A 20416-nucleotide genomic window follows, 5' to 3' on the forward strand; every position below is an offset into this window, starting at 1 on the left:
ATTTGATCGATTGCTTGAGGCAGAAAGGTGTAAAGCAGAGGAAGGTTCACAGCGCAATGAGTTATTACAGTGTCCAGTGCCCCAGTGGTGAGGAGATGCTACAAGAAGCGACACGGCAACACCCAGAACCGTGAGTAGAGGACGTAGCGGTTTCGTTACCATGGTAACGCAATGGCCCTTCAGACATCAGAAAATCATGTCGCACGAGGAAAACGTGTGTAGACCTAAAACTGAGTCTATGATTGTTCATCACTGCAGTTTCGTTTTACCTGATTCTGCTTAAGCCATCGACTGCAACCTGCGGATGGTCGTGGGTTTACCCCCGGGCTCTGCTCAGTTCATGTTCAGATCTTGCTGGCTTCTCCTCCGGAACGTGACGTGAGAAGGTCCCTCGGCAACCTACGGGTGGTAGTGGGTTTACCCCGGGTTCTGTCCGGTTTCCTCCCACCATAATGCTGGCCCCCGTCGTATAATTGAAATATTCTTGAGTACGGCGTAAAATACCAACCAAAATAAAAACATTAAGCCATTGAGTGTGAAAAGTTGACAGTAGGTAAACACTTACACTGACAGAATAACATCCTGACTTTGGTAAACTGTGGCCATATTTCACAGGTAATCTGTGGCCAACTGGTGACTATTCCCACTGTACTGGTATTACTCTCTATGGTAGTCTTTTGCTTTGTATCTGTAAGTTACCCATTTTTGCCTGGTTCTGAGTGTTTTATTCAGTTTTTGAGGCTTGTTTAGATAGGATTTCAGCACCAGAAGTAATATTTCATAACCTTAATTTATTTGCATCTGACCTTTAAAATGCAGTTTTTCGAAGATGTCAAGCAGCTAAAACCTTGTACTTGATTTCATCGGTGAATAAAAATGACGCTAAAATATATAAATAGTTCGCGCTATCTAATAGCACATATTCCTTGTTGTACGTGTGTTACTCACTTAAGTGGTTTCCCTGGATTTGGATAGACACGTGACCACACTATTATTGAGTCAACGCTGTCGATGTAAACAGCACATACATTGTTAGAAACTGAAGGCTTGAATACTGTTCCCATGAATACTGTTCCCCCAACCTCTCCCCCCTCTCTCTCTCTCGCTCTCTCTCTCTATCTCTCTCTCTCTCTCTTCTCAGTATTTATGGTTGTGAAACTTCGCAATGTGGTTTCAATAACCCCGTATACATCCCACTGTACCAGGCGATCCTGGTATATACACGTGTACATTCACCATGTGGGCGCTATAATTATTACTGATAAATGAAGAGTCAGTTTGAATAAATAAATTCATGTTATTAACTACATAATAATAATTGCAGGCAGTAATACAGGTCATATATCTGTATATGTGCGTGGTGCCGAGATGATGGCTGTAAATTGAGCGGCTAATATCAGTAATGGAGAATTGACATGGACCCACTTAAAACTGAACGAGGAAGAATTTGAGAACGTATTTCCTTGATTTGTCACCTCGCCGATGCTGTACATGTGACGTGCCTATGTTGGATTGGATTTGCATCGGTTGGTCTCTATCAAGGGATGTAGCCCTGATCCCACACAGCTGTCGAGAAAATGGCGGAAAAAGGCCTGTCTGGTAAGACTTTTAATCTCTCTGTACTGAATATCGAATGTCATCTTTCCTTTCTCGCAGTACAAGATCATTTATATTAGATATACCCCGGGCACTCCCGTCAATGCTCTGCTATTACTTCAGTTTTTACATTGCTAACGGAGGGGGCAGGGGGTAGAGGAGTGAATAATGGACTCTGAACTGTCAGCACATGTACAGGGACCTTGTCAATGCGCTTCATACCCTTCTCCAGGTCGCACATTGCAGTTACTTCATGTTATGTAGCTCTTTATCACATTCTGTATATAAATGTTGATTTATTATGGGTTGTTATATATTATTATTGTTATTATACTCTGCAGTATAACATTGTCCAATACCTTTCAGGCCATTCCAAGCTAACAGCCACTTTCTCAATGGACAGAAAAAAACATTCTACATCCTTATCATTAGATTTGGGCACTAATCGACTGATGGAGCCAAACCAGATCATTGGTGACTACGACCGACAGATTCATTATCACGACTTTTAACCTGGAATTCCTTCAGTTTGAACACTAACTGTTTTTCCCTGTCTCCAACTTCCCTAACTCAAACTCTGTTTATTCCCTTTCTCTTTCCCTTTCTCTTTCTTCTCTGTCTTTTTCTTCCTTTTCTAACTTAAACGTTTCCACCTCTAACTGAAGCTTAATCAATTCAGTATCACCACTTTGGGCCGTAACAGGTTTAAAGGTATTACCTTAGTATTACCTTAAAAGTAAGTTCAACTGCTTGCTAATAGCATCCGCCATTTCACTTTTCTAAGACTGGCTTACGTCTAATTCCAACTTGTCAGATATTTTCCTTAAATCTGCCTTTCTTACCTCAGACAGCTTAACAAACGACAAATTCTCAGTATCCAAAATGAATCTACGTTACTCAGCCATAATGACACCATGTGGTGTACAAAGAAACTATATAAATAGTTTTATAAAATGTGGATCTCTGTTTGATCATAAACACGAACCAATACACCGGTAAAGAAGCTGACAGTTGACGTGCTACAATTTAGCACAAGCAGATTGTAGTTCCCGGAGAAGCCCCCGGTTTGTAAGGGCACCACCATCGGAGAGTAAAGATAAGAAATAATTGTCTTGTTGAACTCTCAGATCAGGGATAGGTCTTACACGAGATCAAACAAAGAAACACGAAGACGCTTGAATAAGTCCAATACATATATTTTAACAAAATGCACATATATTCCAACTGACAATAATATACAAAACAATACAAATAATCACAAACATAGTGTCTTACAGCGTCCAAATCAGGATGGAATATTCCGGCTTCCAAAGGCGAGTCAGTCCACATAAATATAGAATCCACAGTTGAGATGAATTCCTCAATATACGGATTACAGTCCGACAAGTGGTTTATTCCCAACTGCCTGTGAATGAGTAACTTATCAGGGCGGACGGGTTGACAGTAGCGTCCATGATGCCGAGCTGTCGATGTATGTTTCCTTGGAAAGATACCCAAAGTCACTTTCAGGGTAAACTGGGATGAAATGTTCCTGCTGGACTTGAATGAATGACTGCCCTCAAACGGACTTGAATAAATGACTGTGACCTTCACAACACTAAACTCATAAACACCGAAGCCTCGTAATCACTCGACCGAATTACAGAACAGGCTATAACGTACACAGAGGGAAAATGTAAAATGAGATAAATAATAAAATAAAAAATACAATACAATGTTTAAAGACGGGGTTCGTAACAATATGTTTCAAGTTATCAGAGATTTTAAAATCAAACACTAAAGCCAACGTCGCAAGAGCAAGAATTTGATCTTTAAAACATAGATAAAGGTGCCCTTACATAATGTAATATTAACAAAATGAGATGCTTGGAACCAAGGCAACATTTCCTAGAGAGCACTAACCGTATTTTGTGTCAAAATCAGGAAAATGAGTATAGCTCTACGTCTAATTTTATGAAAAATTTTGCAATATGTCGTCGTAAATCGTTCCGTTGCCTGAGATCTTAGATTCTTTAAATCAGCTTTAATAAACATATGGCTGCTCATATTTTGATAAGGTGAAACTATTCAGATATATTCCCGCGCTTAGACTTGCGACAATATTAAAAAGTCCACACCTTAACTGACAGGGACCAAATCCACACCGTAACTGAAAGGGGCTAAATCCACACCGTAACTGAAAGAGGCCAAATCCACACCCTAACTGAAAGAGGCCAAATCCACACCCTAACTGAAATGGGCTAAATCCAAATCGTAACTGAAAGGGGCTAAATCCACACCGTAACTGAAAGGGGCCAAATCCACACCCTAACTGAAATGGGCTAAATCCACACCGTAACTGAAAGGGGCTAAATCCACACCGTAACTGAAAGGGGCTAAATCCACACCCTAACTGAAAGAGGCCAAATCCACACCCTAACTGAAATGGGCTAAATCCACATCGTAACTGAAAGGGGCCAAATCCACACCCTAACTGAAAGAGGCCAAATCCACACCCTAACTGAAATGGGCTAAATCCACACCGTAACTGAAAGGGGCCAAATCCACACCCTAACTGAAAGAGGCCAAATCCACACCCTAACTGAAAGAGGCCAAATCCACACCCTAACTGAAATGGGCTAAATCCACACCGTAACTGAAAGGGGCCAAATCCACACCGTAACTGAAAGGGGCCAAATCCACACCCTAACTGAAAGAGGCCAAATCCACATCGTAACTGAAATGGGCTAAATCCACACCCTAACTGAAAGGGGCCAAATCCACACCCTAACTGAAAGGGGCCAAATCCACACCCTAACTGAAATGGGCTAAATCCACATCGTAACTGAAAGGGGCTAAATCCACACCGTAACTGAAAGGGGCCAAATCCACACCGTAACTGAAAGGGGCCAAATTCACACCGTAACTAAAAGGGGCCAAATCCACAACGTAACTGAAAGGGGTCAAACCCTCTCGATAAAGCCCACATGGGCAACTTGGAGAAGGCTGTACTGTTTTGGTAAATGGGATTCACACAGAGCTGTTTTGTGATAAATGTCATTATATTTGGTTATAGGTGATGTGGTTACAGTTTTGAAGAAAGAAGCCAAGTAAGTTTCTCTTTGTGAAGATTCCTTTATGAGCAATTTGTTATATAGACAACATGTAGGCAACCTGCAGCAACATGCAGATGGTCGTGGGTTTCCCCGGGTTCTGCTTGGCTTCCTCCCACCATAATGCTGGACGCCGTTGTATAAGTGAACTATTCTTGAGTACGGCGTAAAGCACCAATTATTTAAATAAATACGTAAATAAATGTAGATGACATTTTTCGTTTGACTGCTGTCACTGTTTCTGGGACTTTGGTTAAACTTAAGTGGTTGTGACACTCGATTGGTCGTTTGCACTGTCTAACATTCTTTCTCTTGTCTTCTACCTGTATGGTGTGCATATATGTATACAATATATAAAATGAATTCCATCAAATTGATACATTGTGATTTCTATTTTATAGATTCTCCTTATCTTTCAACCGGAAATAATTATAAATTATAGATATGTCCATGTATATATGGATATCATGTTCCTTTTGCAGAATCCCAGTGGCTCCAAAACAACCTGCAATTCACGAACATACAGGTAAGTTCTTTGATCTCACATTTTCAATTTGTTCTACCTGTCAATATAGACGTCATCATATGCTTTCTTCCTTTAAACAGTCCATGCACTGAAACAGCAAATTTGTAACCTTACAGGAAATTTAGGAGACTGCCTGGGTGTCATAGTAACATCCAAAGATCCTTGTGAACCATCTGCGGACGCTGCATCTTCATGCACAGTTGAAGTAGAAGCACCCACAGAAGCCATGGCAGTGTCCATAGATGCTACGGTCTTATCCACTGCAACCGTTTGGTATGTGGACCACAATGCAACTGAACCGGAAGTGAGCAATACCTTAGCCTTGTAAGTTGTACCTACAAGATTTAATTTAAAATTTCCCCCTTTTCCCACTTCTATAGCATGTTTGATTAAGTGATTAAAATATATTATTAGATATATGATTTATAGCTTCCACCGGTTGCTTGAATATCTTCAGTCGTTTATTTGGTTTAAACCTACACTGAAAAAACAAATGTTTAACATTTAAACATCTGTTTGCAACATATTATAAACGTGTTTAATGTTTAACACTTGGACATGTTTATCCAACAGCTGATGATAAGACCGCTTTATAATGTTGATCATATACAATTACTGAATTTATATATTGAATATAAGTATTTATAAAATACTGCATGTATTTATAAATTCAGCCAGTATATTTATGAAACAAACGCATGTATCTGAAAATAAACATACCCTTTAACACGTTAAAAGTAAGCAGTTATTATACTGTGTGCGCATGTTACCGTTCAAAATAATTTGTGAATTGCCTAAAATGTATAAAAGAGATCAAAGTATAGCATTTTGAAACTTTGGAATCTTTTAACACTCTAAATGGTATAGGTACGAGTCCGCTATTTACTGAAAGGCAATAACTTGTTAAGTACCTTTATTATCTATTGCAAAGATATGTTTGATAAACATTTGTTTTTTCAGTGTGCCTGAGAGTATCCATGTTACGTTTGCGTTTAAGAAAGGTTTACACACTCGCGCGCCTTATTACAATCTTGACATAGGCTGACCGTCAAAATCTGGACCTTTGCATGCCGACAGCTGGGAGGCGTGCCTAGCAACGCCAAGGGGACGTCACTCGCAGCCTCATCACTACCTCACACCTTGTGTCCTCTCACCCAGAATTTCAAACTTTCATCAATAAAGCTCATACCTCCTCAAAGTTTAGACAGTTTCCAGCATTTTAATACCAAGCATGCACCTGTACACCAAAAATGGACGCCTGGGAGCAAAAAAAGACTTTATACCCTAAAATCCACAGAACTAAAACCGTACTAAAGTTGTAATGGGGGTCTGTGTCCATGTAACCTTGTTGTAAAAAACGACTAACCTACAACCCCTTGTGTGCCGGCTGAAAAAATAGGTCCATATTGTCTAAACTATACTTTGTGCTTGTTGGAGGCATATGTGTTCCGTGTACTCAGTAGGACTTCCCCTTCTATGTCCTGGAACAGGTAATCAAACGGACAACAAGTACAATTATGAGGCAGGAGTTCAAATCTCAGCGCGTGTTGGCGGAGGAAACATAATAATTACATAAAGTTAGAAGAAATAGTGCGAAAAGTTAGTTTAAATGTGGTCTGCAATATTTGTTTCGATACTTCTTGAAAGAGAAAAAGACACTTGACGGTACTTGTATGGTGGGTATTTGGGACCATCTCTTGGTATATATAGTCTTTGTGTAATAATATTTTAAGTGAGGATGTAACACATGGCTGAGTCAGCTTATTTCACAGCGTTGTTTTCGATGCTGTAGTGTAATATTTGAAATGATAATTTAAACATACGTGGATATTGCATCAAAATGATGTTTTAAAATGTAACTGTTTTTAGTTTATTTTGTCTGCTTTAGAGGGTGTTTGCCTTTTCCTGTTTGTTCTGATTTTGGATCATTCTCACGTCGAGAGATAACTGTTTTGTGGCCCTAGTATGTTCTGTTTAATTATTTATTTGATTGGCGTCTTACGCCGCTCTCAAGAATATTTCACTTATACGACGGCAGCCAGCATTTTGGTGGGAGGAAATCGGACAGAACCCGGGGGAAACCCCTTAACATCCGCATGTTGCTGAGGGACCTTCTCACGTCACGTGCCGGAGGGGAAGCCAGCAAGACCTGAACATGAACTCGCAGCGATCGCATTGGTGAGAGCCTCCGGGTCACTGCGCCACGCTGGCGCGCTAATCACCTCGGCCACGGAGGCACCCTAACATGTTCTCGCCATGAAATGGCTAATATAGTCCAGTGAGGAGTTAAACCCACATTTAACCCACAAAGTCATTTAAGTATTTATTCTTGTATTACTTGGGCCTCAAATCGGCCTTAACATACAATGAAGAAATTGTTTGCGCGTTTTGCAACTCATTTAGCCGAATGTGCAGGCATATTGCATAGTCACGTTTAACTTAATTTTAATTATTTTGAGAATGAATATTTGTTTGTACCAAGTCAGACTCCAATGACGTAGGAATACGTCGGCTAGAAAAGGTATATTAGGCAAAATCATAGCCAGACTGTCCAGTTTACAACATAAGCCAGACTATCTAGTTTACAACATAAGCCAGACTATCTAGTTTACAACATAAACCAGACTATCTAGTTTACAACATAGGCCAGACCATCTAGTTTACAACATAGGCCAGACTATCTACTTTGCAACATAAGCCAGACTATCTAGTTTACAACATAAACCAGACTATCTACTTTGCAACATAAGCCAGACTATCTAGTTTACAACATAGGCCAGACTATCCAGTTTACAACATAGGCCAGACTACCTAGTTTACAACATAAACCACACTATCTACTTTACAACATAAGCCAGACTATCAAGGTATGTTACAGGCAACTCAATAGCGAGCCACTAGCCTGTGAAGCACAGGATATGGGTATTCCCAAATCCAGTGAATAAATAAGAAAGTTCCATTCGGCTGGTCACCCTATATTCACTGTCGTCGTCATATGACTGAAAAATTGTTAAGTACGACCTGAAACCCCAAGCACTCACTCACTCACTATATTCACGGATCCATAAATCAAAATTTGTTTCCCGGTGAAGATTATAGCCGAATGACAGTGGAATGCTAGAAGCCCGCATGTCTGCTGTACTGACGTCACTGTATTGACGTTACATATCGTTAACGACGGTATGCTGGTACAGAAATGTTTCCCCAAAAAGTTCCATTCAGTTCATTTCAATACAGGATGTATTTTCAGAGAGGATAAGCCCGAAAAGTCCCCGACAGGGTCCGGAAACTCAGTAGAACTTCCCCTTCCATGCCCTGGTGCAGGTAAGAAAATGGACAATATGTACAAGCATGGGGCATGAGTTCAAATCTCAGTGCTGTCGGCTTCCCTAAAGGCGGTGGAAACATAATAATTACACAAAGTTAAGATGAAAGAGTGCCAAAATTTACTTTTAAACGTGGTCTACAAAATTTTTTTCGACATTTATTTAAAGAGAAAAAAAAACACTTGACAATATTTGTATGGAGGGTATTCGGGACCACCTCTTGTCATACATAGTCTTTGTGTAATAATGTTATAAAAGAGGATGTAACACATGTTTAATAAATAAATTTGTACTAGAATTCGGTCTTTTCAGCTAACAAATGTGTTCAGTCTGGATTTTGATCATATTTATATTTTGGATATATTCATAAATATGATCATAATTCAGATTAAACGCATGTATTTAGATATAAACCACAAATTTACATCCCCATTTATTAAACTTGCATCACAGTATTATTTAGAGCATTATCATACAAAGACGGTATATAGTCGGTTCCACCATGCAAAAATATTTTCAAATACCATTTTCTCTTGAAAGAAAAAAATGGAAAAAAAAGAAATAAAGATCTTATTTGCATGTAACTTTTCCATCTGATTTTGGCATCATTTTTATGATTTCTTCTCCTTTAAATGCCAAACAGATACTGTTTTTGGAATACCAGGAAAATAGTATCTGTTAACAAAGTAAAACCAACTGAATGCACATGTACTGTGTTTACACACTGTGATGTGATATTAGATGTAAACATAAAAAAAATATAGATTTATGGATAAAAAAGTGATTATAAAGTAAGATTATTCAATTTGTCATCCTGTTTTTTAGTAAAAACGCAAATGTTGGGTTTCATATTGGTGATTCAGGAGTGGGGGTGGGTGTGGGTGGGGGGGTGGGGGGTCTCCCGGTACTCTCCTATTTTCAGCTGTTGTTGTTTTGTGTATCGGTAAAGCCCTACGATGAATGATATGTTCCTTATTAAATAGACCGAGTCATTCAAAAATGATTAATGGTGTGAGTTTTGCTTTCTGCATAGTTAAATAATGGTAAAAATTCTTTTTCCTCACACTCAAAAAGATTCACCTGTTAAATTTAAGAGAAAGTCTGTTATCTGAGTGATACTAGAATGTATTTTGTTAATGCAGCAGATTATTCTGTTAAATATAACACACATATTCTATTAATTCAGGCAGCACACACATACATGTATATTGGCCTGTTACAAGCAGTCACAGCCGCACTAACGACGTCTGATGTCTTCAGTCTGGTGTTCCTGTGACGCAGCACACGCATATATTCTGTTAACCTAACAGAATATTATGTTGCAATATGACACAACATTGCCTTATAATAACAGAATACGTCCTATCATCTCTCAGACAACATACTTTCTGTTAAATTTAACAGAATAATTTTTTGAGTGCAGCTGTGCTATTCGTTATTGGTTTTGTAGGTTATGGCATGTCCCAAAATGAGTAAGTGGGCGTCTTTTATTTTTTTCACGTTAAGATTGTTTCGAATACACTTATTCGTATCCTGAGATTCACTTGACTCCATCATATATTTTTGAGCAACTTGAAGAAATAATAATACAAGCATTTGATGTTTTTGTGATTTCCATTATCTATTAACCTCTACATCTTCAGAGCTTCATCATATATTTTTGAGCAACTTGATTTTTTTTTTTTTTTTTTTTTTTTTGATTGGTGTTTTACGCCGTACTCAAGAATATTTCACTTATACGACGGCGACCAGCATTATGGTGGGTGGAAACCGGGCACAGCCCGGGGGAAACCCACGACCATCCGCAGGTTGCTGGCAGACCTTCCCACTTACGGCCGGAGAGGAAGTCAGTTGAGCAACTTGAAGAAATAATGATACAAGCATTTGATATTCTTGTGATTTCCATTATCTATTAACCTCTACATCTTCAGAGCTTCATCATATATTTTTGAGCAACTTGAAGAAATAATGATACAAGCATTTGATGTCTGTTGCTTTTCACTAACTATTAACCTCTACAGCTTTAGAGCTTCATCATATATTTTTTAACAAGTTGAAGAAATAATGATATAAGACTTTGATGTCTGATGATTTCCATCAGAAGTAACCAACCAATAAATTCATCAATCAATTAACCATTTAAAACCAATCATTTCTGAAGGTACCTCACTCCAACGTACGTAGAACCTGGAATTAAATCAAGATTAAAGGTACAGAGGAAGACAGGTAACTTATTTTATCTTCTATATTTAATTTTTTGTCTTTTCCACCAGTAAGAAGTATAGTTAATAGTTAATATTTCATCAGGTAATATTCCATCCTGTGCTATAAATGAATCATCAAATGAGCCTCTATAACATACTCCTTATAGCGCATGCGTCTTTCTCTACATTTCGCTTTACATCACTGCCACCAACAGCAAATTCTGTGGCGAAATCTTGAACAACGCCGAAGTACTGCGGTCACGGTGATGATCGAGGAAGTGGTGTCAGAGACACAAACAATCCGTCTTAACATTTGTCTCTAATAATAATTTATACGCATGCATTCTCTTTGTCTAAAGCTTCTACAGCATGATTCCCACCAACACTTGTAACAATTTATTGATGAACGCTGATAAAATAGTTCCGCGGCAGGAGACAAGTGATGAGACTAAGTCTAAACAAGCCTATGCGCGTCTCACAGACTCCAAATGTCAAGCTTGTCTGTTAGTGGCAGTGATGTAAAGCGAAAGGTAGAGAGCGACGAATGCGCTGTCAAGAGAATGCCTCTATAAGTAATTATTTGGCAGCTGGTCGTGGTCGAATGGTTAAGGAGTTTTCCTTTCCGTCGCCATTAAACACAAAACACAAACCTTTTCAAATGCGGGCTTGGGCAGGGGATTTGTAGATTGCATTTTGTGGCGCCCTGTGGGTCCGTTTGCAAAGTCTTGATAACCACATGTCTTCTGCCAATACAATGCGAATATATATAGTCACGTGTAGGGAAGTTCCTCAGTTGCTGTTGGTCTATGGTTTACCCCGGACAGTCCGGATTCCTCCACCAGTAAAACTGACTATCATCGCATATGACAAATACGTCATCAAACGTCGTCAAACAACAATCAAATACATAAATAAATAAATAATTATTTAAATATTTGTATGGACTTCAAGGAAGTATTCTTGAATACGGCGTAAAACACCGAATAAATAAATCATTGGTCAACGCTTAGAGGTCGTGCAATAACCAAGGGCCCTACGAAGTACCGTCAGCCTCCAAACTGAAAACTCGACTTTATTGTGGTATGTGCAGATCCAGATATATCATCCTTAAAATCAATCAATACTTTGTCATCGATTTCAGGAACACCAGAAGGAGAAGATAGTGACGATGATTTGGACGATGTTTTTGAAGAGTAAGGGTTATTGCTATTTCCTTTATTTCTTCAACTTAGATGGCAAATTTCATTTTCAAGTCCAGCTCATGCTGGCTTCTTCTCCGGCCGTATCTGGGAAGGTTTGCCAGCAACCTGCGAATGGTCGTGGGTTTCCCCCGGGCTCTGCCCGGTTTTCTCCTGCCATAATGCTGGCCGCCATCGTATAAGTGAAATATTCTTGAGTACGGCGTAAAACACCAATCAAATAAATAAATAAATACAAGACACAGTCACACTAATGGTGTCTGATGTCTTCAGTGTGGTTTTCCTATTAGGCAACACATACATCTATCGGATTGTTACAAGCAGACACAGCCGCACTAATGACATCTGATGTCTTCAGTGTGGTGTTCCTGTTAGGCGGCACACACATACATCGACCTGTTACAAGTAGACACAGCTGATGTCTTCAATGTGGTGTTCCTGTTAGGCAACACATATATATCGGCATATTACAAGCAGACACAGCCGCATTAATGACGTCTGATGTCTTCAGTGTGATGTTCCTGTGAGGCAGCACATGTATATATCGATCTGTTACAAGCAGACACAACCGCACTAATGACGTCTGATGTCTTCAGTGTGGTGTTCCTGTTAGGCAGCGCACACAAATATCGACCTTTCACAAGCAGACACAGCCGCATTAATGATGTCTGATATCTTCAGTGTGATGTTCCTGTGAGGCAGCACATGTATATATCGATCTGTTACAAGCAGACACAGCCGCACTAATGACGTCTGATGTCTTCGGTGTGGTGTTCCTGTTAGGCAGCGCACACAAATATCGACCTTTCACAAGCAGACACAGCCGCATTAATGATGTCTGATATCTTCAGTGTGATGTTCCTGTGAGGCAGCACATGTATATATCGATCTGTTACAAGCAGACACGGCCGTACTAATGACTTCTGATGTCTTCGGTATGGTGTTCGTGTGAGGCAGCACGCACGTATATGAAGCCTTTACAAACAGTCTCAGCTGCACTACTGATGCCTGATGTCTTCAGTGTGGTGTTTTTATGATGAAATATTGATGCCGAAGCCTAAACCAAATGGATAAACATACATACGTATAATCAAACGTTTTTTATACAAATTCGCCCGTTCTGTTGTGCACAGAAATGTATGTGGATTTTTGCCAGTGTATTTATTTGATTATTTAATAGTATTATTAAATAATATTGATGGTTAACACACACTACCAATTATATCCCTGCAGACTGAAGAAGCCGTTTTATTGGTCACTGCGATGTTTAATTTGCAATTTTGTAGCCTGCAGTTATCGTCATCATTGGAGAGTTCAAGCTGTTCCGATTCGTCAGGATCATTTGAAATTTCACCTGGTAAGATTTGAAGAAAACGATTGGGCTATATCCTTTAGAAACATTATGTCAGCCGCTTATGTCTGGCAGCAGATGCCCTTTTTCTCCACGTTCACTCTCCAAAACTTAAGTCAATAAATCTCAGATGTTTTGGACATTTTTGCCTTGTGTTGATTACACCAACGGTTTCATAATGTGCAACTGTTCCCCGCAGATCATAAAGAATTCAACCTTTCCCTTTGAGTTATTTGGTTAAACGAATCAAATACAACAGAAAGTTGTCCGCTGAAACTCATGTAAAAAGGACGAATTTAGTCATTATGTTCTGTTTTAGGCGGTGGGGTGTAGGAGAACTTCAGGTCAGCAGACTACCAGCGACTGCCAGCGACTGCTAGCGACTGACGATCCTGTACGAAGCCAGAAGAAACTTTCCGGCCATCACTTGTTCCTATACCAAACACTCAATAAGATACCATGATCACCTAATTTATGATCATGTATTTTCTTAAAAAAAATTGTGCAATAAACTTTTGATATGGCCAAACATTGTTGTACTAATATATTCATTTAAGAACATTTCAGCCTCTATGCATTTGAGAAGGGGTTCTGCTGTGGAAGCTCTATGCGTATTTTGTACGGTGCGCTTTTGAAGAACACTGTGAAAGGAAAGCGTGGAGTACCGAGTTACGGACAAACTAAAGCATCTTTCAGATCTGAATGGTGTGCTATTGTTATTAAGCTTCCACATGTGTACGAGGTCGTGGTGAATTGTTTTCGTTGTCTTGAGCGTACAACGAAAAATGACACAAAATAACGTCATATAGTAGACACTAACGATATTTTGATAATCTATCCCCATGGTTCTATGTTTCTCACCCCGTGCTACGAACCAACAACATTACAACAAAAACTGACGTTTCTGTGTGATCGTGAAATAATGTATGTATTGAACGTTGAGTTTATATTTAGTTTGTAAGATATTATGTATGAATACAGACAAGACAAATATAAACTGCTTAATAAAACTGCAGATAAACTGCACACTGTAAGAATGCAAATTTACAATGCAAATTTGAATGCAAATTTACAGCTTAAGGCACTTTATATAGTTACAGTAAATTCCCCACCTAAATGGTGTAATTTTACTCTAGTCGATGTCTATTTACAGCATTGTTTGTAAATCTGTAGCGGTTTGACCATTTACAGTGCACTTTGCTGTAAATGTTCACTGGTTTTCTTGGTAGATATGTAGCTGTTGTTAATTTGCAATGGCGTTAACTGATTATTTATAATGATATATGTGAAAATATACTACTATTTTGGTTGTAAATATTAAACAGCACATCTTGTAAATCTACAGTGAAAAGAGCTGGTCACAAAATTCCTAGCACTTTTCACTGTAAAATTACAGTGTAATTTGCTACAGTGCACTGGACGACCTCAGGAAGAAATTAGAGACTCTCTGTTAAGAGCAAGACGATAACATTTCATTACAGTAGTTTAATCATGCACACTTTTGCCTGACATGAGAATATAAAAACGATTTAAATTTCTAATATTTGAATGTCAGGTTTGGCGTGTATAAATAAAATGTGTATAAACCCTAAAATAAAGATAAAGAGTCGTATAACCTGAGTTATCCAAGAAGAGAAGTGGAAACAGACCCAAAGGGTTAACAAATTTTGTTCTCATGTGATTGGTAACTCATTAAATTTACCTGAAATTAATCTGGAATTCTTACCATGCTGCGCCATGTTGGAGTAAGATGATGTCGTCTCACTCGTACGCTGCGTTCTCGGGTTACAGAGATAACTCGTGTTGATTGATCAAAATGTATAGGATGACGCGCTGTCGATTTTCTCATTGTTCGACTTTACTTACTTTGAAATGCGATGTCTCAGTTATGCAACATCATAATGAAAAAAAAAAGTGTTTTGTTTTTAAACTTCATTTGGGATACTTTATTGACACTTGTATACATTTACTCTGGTGTTATGTTTTATTACACAAGATATTTACAGATAATATGTGTCTGGTTTTCTGTAATCTTTTCCTGAGTTATTTTTATTCCCCTCCCCCCCTCCCCGCCAAAAAAAAAGTTCTGAAGAAGCTGCCGTGCCGAAAAGAGGGTGGGGGTGGAAGCGGGGATCCGGGGGAGGGAGTATTTAAGAGGGGAGAGAGTGAGATTCTTCATACCTGCTGAATGGTGCATGTTGAAGAAAGTCGTTCTCCCAAAAAGCAGATGATAGGCGTGTTTTGATTGGTTACAATACTTTTACCAAGGAACCAAGATATTGAAAGCTACTTTTATTTATTGATTTATTTATTTATTTAAATGGTTTTTACGCCGTACTCAAGAATATTTCACTTATACGACGCCAGCATTATGGTGGGAGGAAACCGGGCAGATCCCGGGGGAAACCCACGATCAGGTTGCTGGTCGACCTTCCCACATACGGCCGGAGAGAAAGCCAGCGTGAGCTGGACTTGAACTCACAGCGACCGCATTGGTGAGAGACTCCTGGGTCATTACGATAGCGCGCTAACAGACTGAGCCACGGAGGCCCCAGTACTTATATATATATATATATATATATATATATATATATATATATATATATATATATATATATATATATATATATATATATATATATATATATATATATATATGTATATGTATATATAATTATATTAAAACTGAAATCAAGTAGGAATGTAGTTCATCTTTATTGGGAAAAGAAGACAACTTCCAGATTTTTTTTTAATTTGGAAGAATTTGTATTGAATGTATTTTTTGCATGTAATAATTTTGTATTTCGTTCTTGAATAATGCATCGTTCGGTCTGTCGTACCACCACCACCTTCTCCCGGCGATGTTTTACACCAGCACGCTACACACTGTTTAGAACCTGAATAATGGACCAATGAAAGCCACGCTCTGTTCGATTTTCTGAAAAAGAGGCACAATGACAGTAAACAACCTGACAGTCCTGATTTAACCTCCATGTAGAAGAATCTCTGTTCATGATAGCAGCCGTTTTATCTTATCACATGTCAAGCAACAAACGCTTTAATTTGTGGAAGATGGCTGTCATTTATACCAGAGTTTATTTTCGACACAGTATACGGCTGCAATGTGATGCATGGCTTTAGCTGAATTAATGTCGTCTTTAGTGACAAGCTAAAAGAAAGCGTGGACTGAATCGTGTATTAGAGTAGGAAGTATAGCTCAGCATACATCAACAAGAATGGAAGAGCTCAACAACTTTACAAAACTCCATGATGGAGACAATGTAACGGGTTGTCCACTTTTTCCAGATGAAACTTGGAAATGCGTAAGTATATTAGACTAAATGTGTCCCGTGATAAACCACTTACCAGTGGCAAGTTATTGACGAGCCTCAGTAAGTGTGATGTACAAATATGCAGACCGTATTCGAGGAAAGTAAGTGGCTTGCAACGAACGTCATCCATTTGTTGCCACCAAAGTCTGCGAAAAATTCTTGATGATTGTTCTTTGGTTTTGAAGCTGAACTCAGGTTCGTGGGGACACGGTTCAGTTAACGAGAAATCCATCTCCTCAAATTAATATGTATATACTGGACTGATATGTGGATACGAGTGTTTACCAACATCGATATGTAGTTACACACACACACACAAAACTTGTGTTGTTTGTGTTGTATGATCAGCAAAAGTCTTGTGTCATATTTGAACAAATCTGTTTTATGTTGAATTAACACAAGGTCTGTTGATGAAGAATTGAACACAATATGTGTTGGATGTTATACACAATCCTTGGTGCAAAATACACAAGTTTTTGTTATATTGCATAAATGATCTCATTTTGGTTTGCACTGGCGCTTTTCCGGCCCAAAGGGCCTATGCGCGCCAAAACTTGGCGTCATTCAAAGTGCTTTTAACCTGTATAATATATAAAGGAAGAGTATATTATTTAGAATAAAAAAAAATTTCAGTACTAGTGCTATGGACATTTTAGCTTGTAACATTTGTAGCATTATAGCCGACGAATTTTGGGCTTGATGACTAAAAAAAAAAAAAATAAGTGTTTGTAAGGGGTCATTATTCACTATGATGACCATTACTTAATGTAGTTATACAATCCATATTTACAGTACAAGAGGGGCAGGTACATGGGTTAAAGAGATTTTCGGGAAAGGTGGGCGTTAGAGCACTCAAGATGTTATAACATATACGGAACACAGAGTATAGTATAGGAAGAGCTGAATACTCAGGCAAATTATATTTATACAATCATATGAGTGTTATATTCTGTATACTACGGATTATTAAAAAAACGACGACATCTGCTAACAAAATTGGCCAGGGCCTGGAAAGTCTTATTTCGGTTCGTTTTAGGATTTAAAACAGATGCTAAGATAAAATGCCGAAGGCCAATGGAGCGTAAGTCTCAGTAAAGAACACGGCGAGCGTTAGATCTGCACCCATCTGGGTTGACATGGATCCTCTGTTTATCCATATATATAGTTTGTTCACTCATGCGTAAAAATGTTCACCTTCTGAAACGCTGGTTGATACAAAGATGCGCTGCTTATGGTCATGATAGATATCAATTTTCAGGATGTAATGCTAACATTTGTAGTAGGAAAGATAATCTTACATCGATTCATGAAAGGACAAAACAAAACATTCTTTCTAGCGAAGGACCAAGGGTTTACAAACATGTCCTCGCCAGACAAAGGATGTTAACGTATCCACTGCACGCCGCATGTTTTATGTCGGGGAATCCCCGAGGAAAACACTGCAGAACTATTTAATGTGAAAAGTAAGGAAGACCATTTCGTAATATTGAAACGAGGTTTTATACAAGGATGGATTGCCCATATCACTGAAGGCCGTTTCATGAGCGAAGAAATGGAGCAGATCTTCATGGAAACACCCATAGGTCGTAGTTGAGCTACAGGGGAGGGTTTCATGGAACATACCTAGTAGTAAATAACCATGAGATAAGTGCACTTCATATCACATCTTCATGATGTAGGAAAATTATATTTATTTATTTTTATTTGATTGAAGTTTTATGCCATACTCAAAAATATTTCACTTATACGACGGCGGCCAGCATTATGATGTTAGGTAGCCGTGTGAGCCCGGGGAAATCCCACGCCATGCGCATGTTGCAGGGAGACCTCTCCACGTATATGTTTATAACATTATCTTCTGCTTCCAATACTAACCCGACCGCCGTCGTAAAAGAAACAAAGAATAGTTCTGTTCTTCTTATGTTAACTGTTTTATTTATTTATTTATTTGATTGGTGGTTTACGCCTTACTGCAGTGAATACTTCACTAATTATTAGTATTATGATATGGGGAAAAGCCTTACCCGCGGTAAAACCACGAAGGTTGCTGAAAGACCTTCGACCCGGAGAGGAAGCCAGCATGAGCTAACCACCTTAGCCACACAAGCCCTCCTGATCTATGCGTGCGTGTAGGTGTTTGGGTGCATTACAAGCGTTGATATATTTTTAGAGTATAAGATCGGGGTCTTGAACAGAGAATATAGGCTTTCAACAAGCAAAAAACATTCATTTGTCACATAAGTGAAATATTCAAGAAAGCAGCGTTAAACAGTGTCAGGTATCAATCCATACGTATGACCTGTTTTAAGCATGTCAGGATTTGGAATCTTGTCATTTAATCACTCTGGAAATATCCGAGTAGTGGTTTATAGTTTTGCAGCCGTAAAATTGTACCTTTTGCGTAATTTTCAATGTAATATTTTTCAGACTACCATCATGATCTTCCATCGAGTCACAGCATGCCTTTCACTGATTGGATGGTATGTAATGTCACGTGACAACATAACCAGCCAATGATTCCGAAGCCACGATTTATGACTTTGTAGTAGATGAAACCATGAAACTACCGCAACTTTAACCCTACTTGAACGAACGTCCTTTCACATTTTAAGCAAATGTCGTGGTATAGTGGCATGGTAAGCCTGTGGACGAAGCACAAAAACTCGTGTTTCCATTTCACGTGTACAAATCGATATCGACAGCACAGTATTATAAAGAAACTTTGCAATTGTCTGTTTGTCTGTCTGTTTGTCTGAATATCTGTCTGTCTGTCCGACATGAAATTATACTGGATTTTTTCCCTTTTTTTATTCACTCAATACGCTGTATACACTCAGTTTTCCACGTCCTTTCCTGTTCTTTAGCCTTTAAAACATTTTATTAAAAGCTGGTGTGCATTTTCTTCGATATAGCACAAGATAAGTTTAAGTTTGGTGGTGATTAATGAATTTTTTGCCATGTTATACGGTCACAGAAAACCAGTGTACTTTTTCCCCTTGAGCATCACGTATCTACAGAGTGCGCAGTTTTCTGTGCATACGTATGAAAATCTTTAATTTTGGTGGAATGTAAGCTACAGTACGCTGCATATTGTCTCATTATGATTTCTCCATATTTTCCTAATAACTTAATGGAAACCCTATTGGGAACTGTGTGTTGTACAGCAATAGAATGCTTGTTTTGTTAAACTTCTCGATATAAACTTTTTGTTTTCAGTATTTTCGTGTTGTTCACAATGTGGCTTTTCGTCGCCATCGGTTTTTCAACAGGTAAGTGTGTAGCCATTTAAGCTATATTTAAAGGGCATATTTTGGCCAATGTGCCAAACCTTCCGTCTCCAGTGTGGACAAGAGTGGCCATGCCCCCCCCATCTTCTCGCCCTAACTTAATAACAACTTTTACCACCGCCAATTAAACTAATGGAATGTTCTCCAGTGAGGCGATAACGTCAGCGAAATAAATAAACAAAACATATGGAGCCTCGTAACCACTTCCTGGTCCCGTTTTCGGTTGTATTGCTGATGTTCGGGTTGTATTGCTGATTTTCGGTTGTAATGCTGATTTTCGGTTGTATTACTGATGTTCGGTTGTAATGCTGATTTTCGGTTGTAATGCTGATTTTCAGGCAGTATTGCTGGCGACATATCTTTTTAATGAGGGTTGAATGGATTGTATTTTAACGGTAAAATTATTAACTTTTGACGACATGCACTGGGTTGGTTTTGATTAGAGCCTGACACACTCCAACGTGGGAAACCTCAACCGTTTCATTCTAGTTTCATTGGTGCCA

The 20416-nt window shown here is 38.7% G+C and overlaps 1 protein-coding gene across 1 annotated transcript; it reads left to right on the top strand.

The window, feature by feature from the left end:
* Positions 1-1435: 1435 nt before the first annotated feature.
* Positions 1436-15250, top strand: LOC135479546 (uncharacterized). Its single transcript, XM_064759425.1, has 10 exons — positions 1436-1599; positions 4652-4685; positions 5171-5214; positions 5331-5538; positions 8465-8538; positions 9991-10012; positions 10702-10766; positions 11886-11937; positions 13230-13300; positions 13614-15250. The coding sequence occupies exons 1-10, from the start codon at positions 1578-1580 to the stop codon at positions 13625-13627; spliced, it is 606 nt and encodes a 201-aa protein (XP_064615495.1). The 5' UTR covers positions 1436-1577; the 3' UTR covers positions 13628-15250.
* The last annotated feature ends 5166 nt before the right edge of the window (positions 15251-20416 follow it).

The sequence above is a fragment of the Liolophura sinensis genome, chromosome 12 (assembly GCF_032854445.1).
Source record: "Liolophura sinensis isolate JHLJ2023 chromosome 12, CUHK_Ljap_v2, whole genome shotgun sequence".
Taxonomy (NCBI): Eukaryota; Metazoa; Mollusca; class Polyplacophora; order Chitonida; family Chitonidae; genus Liolophura; species Liolophura sinensis.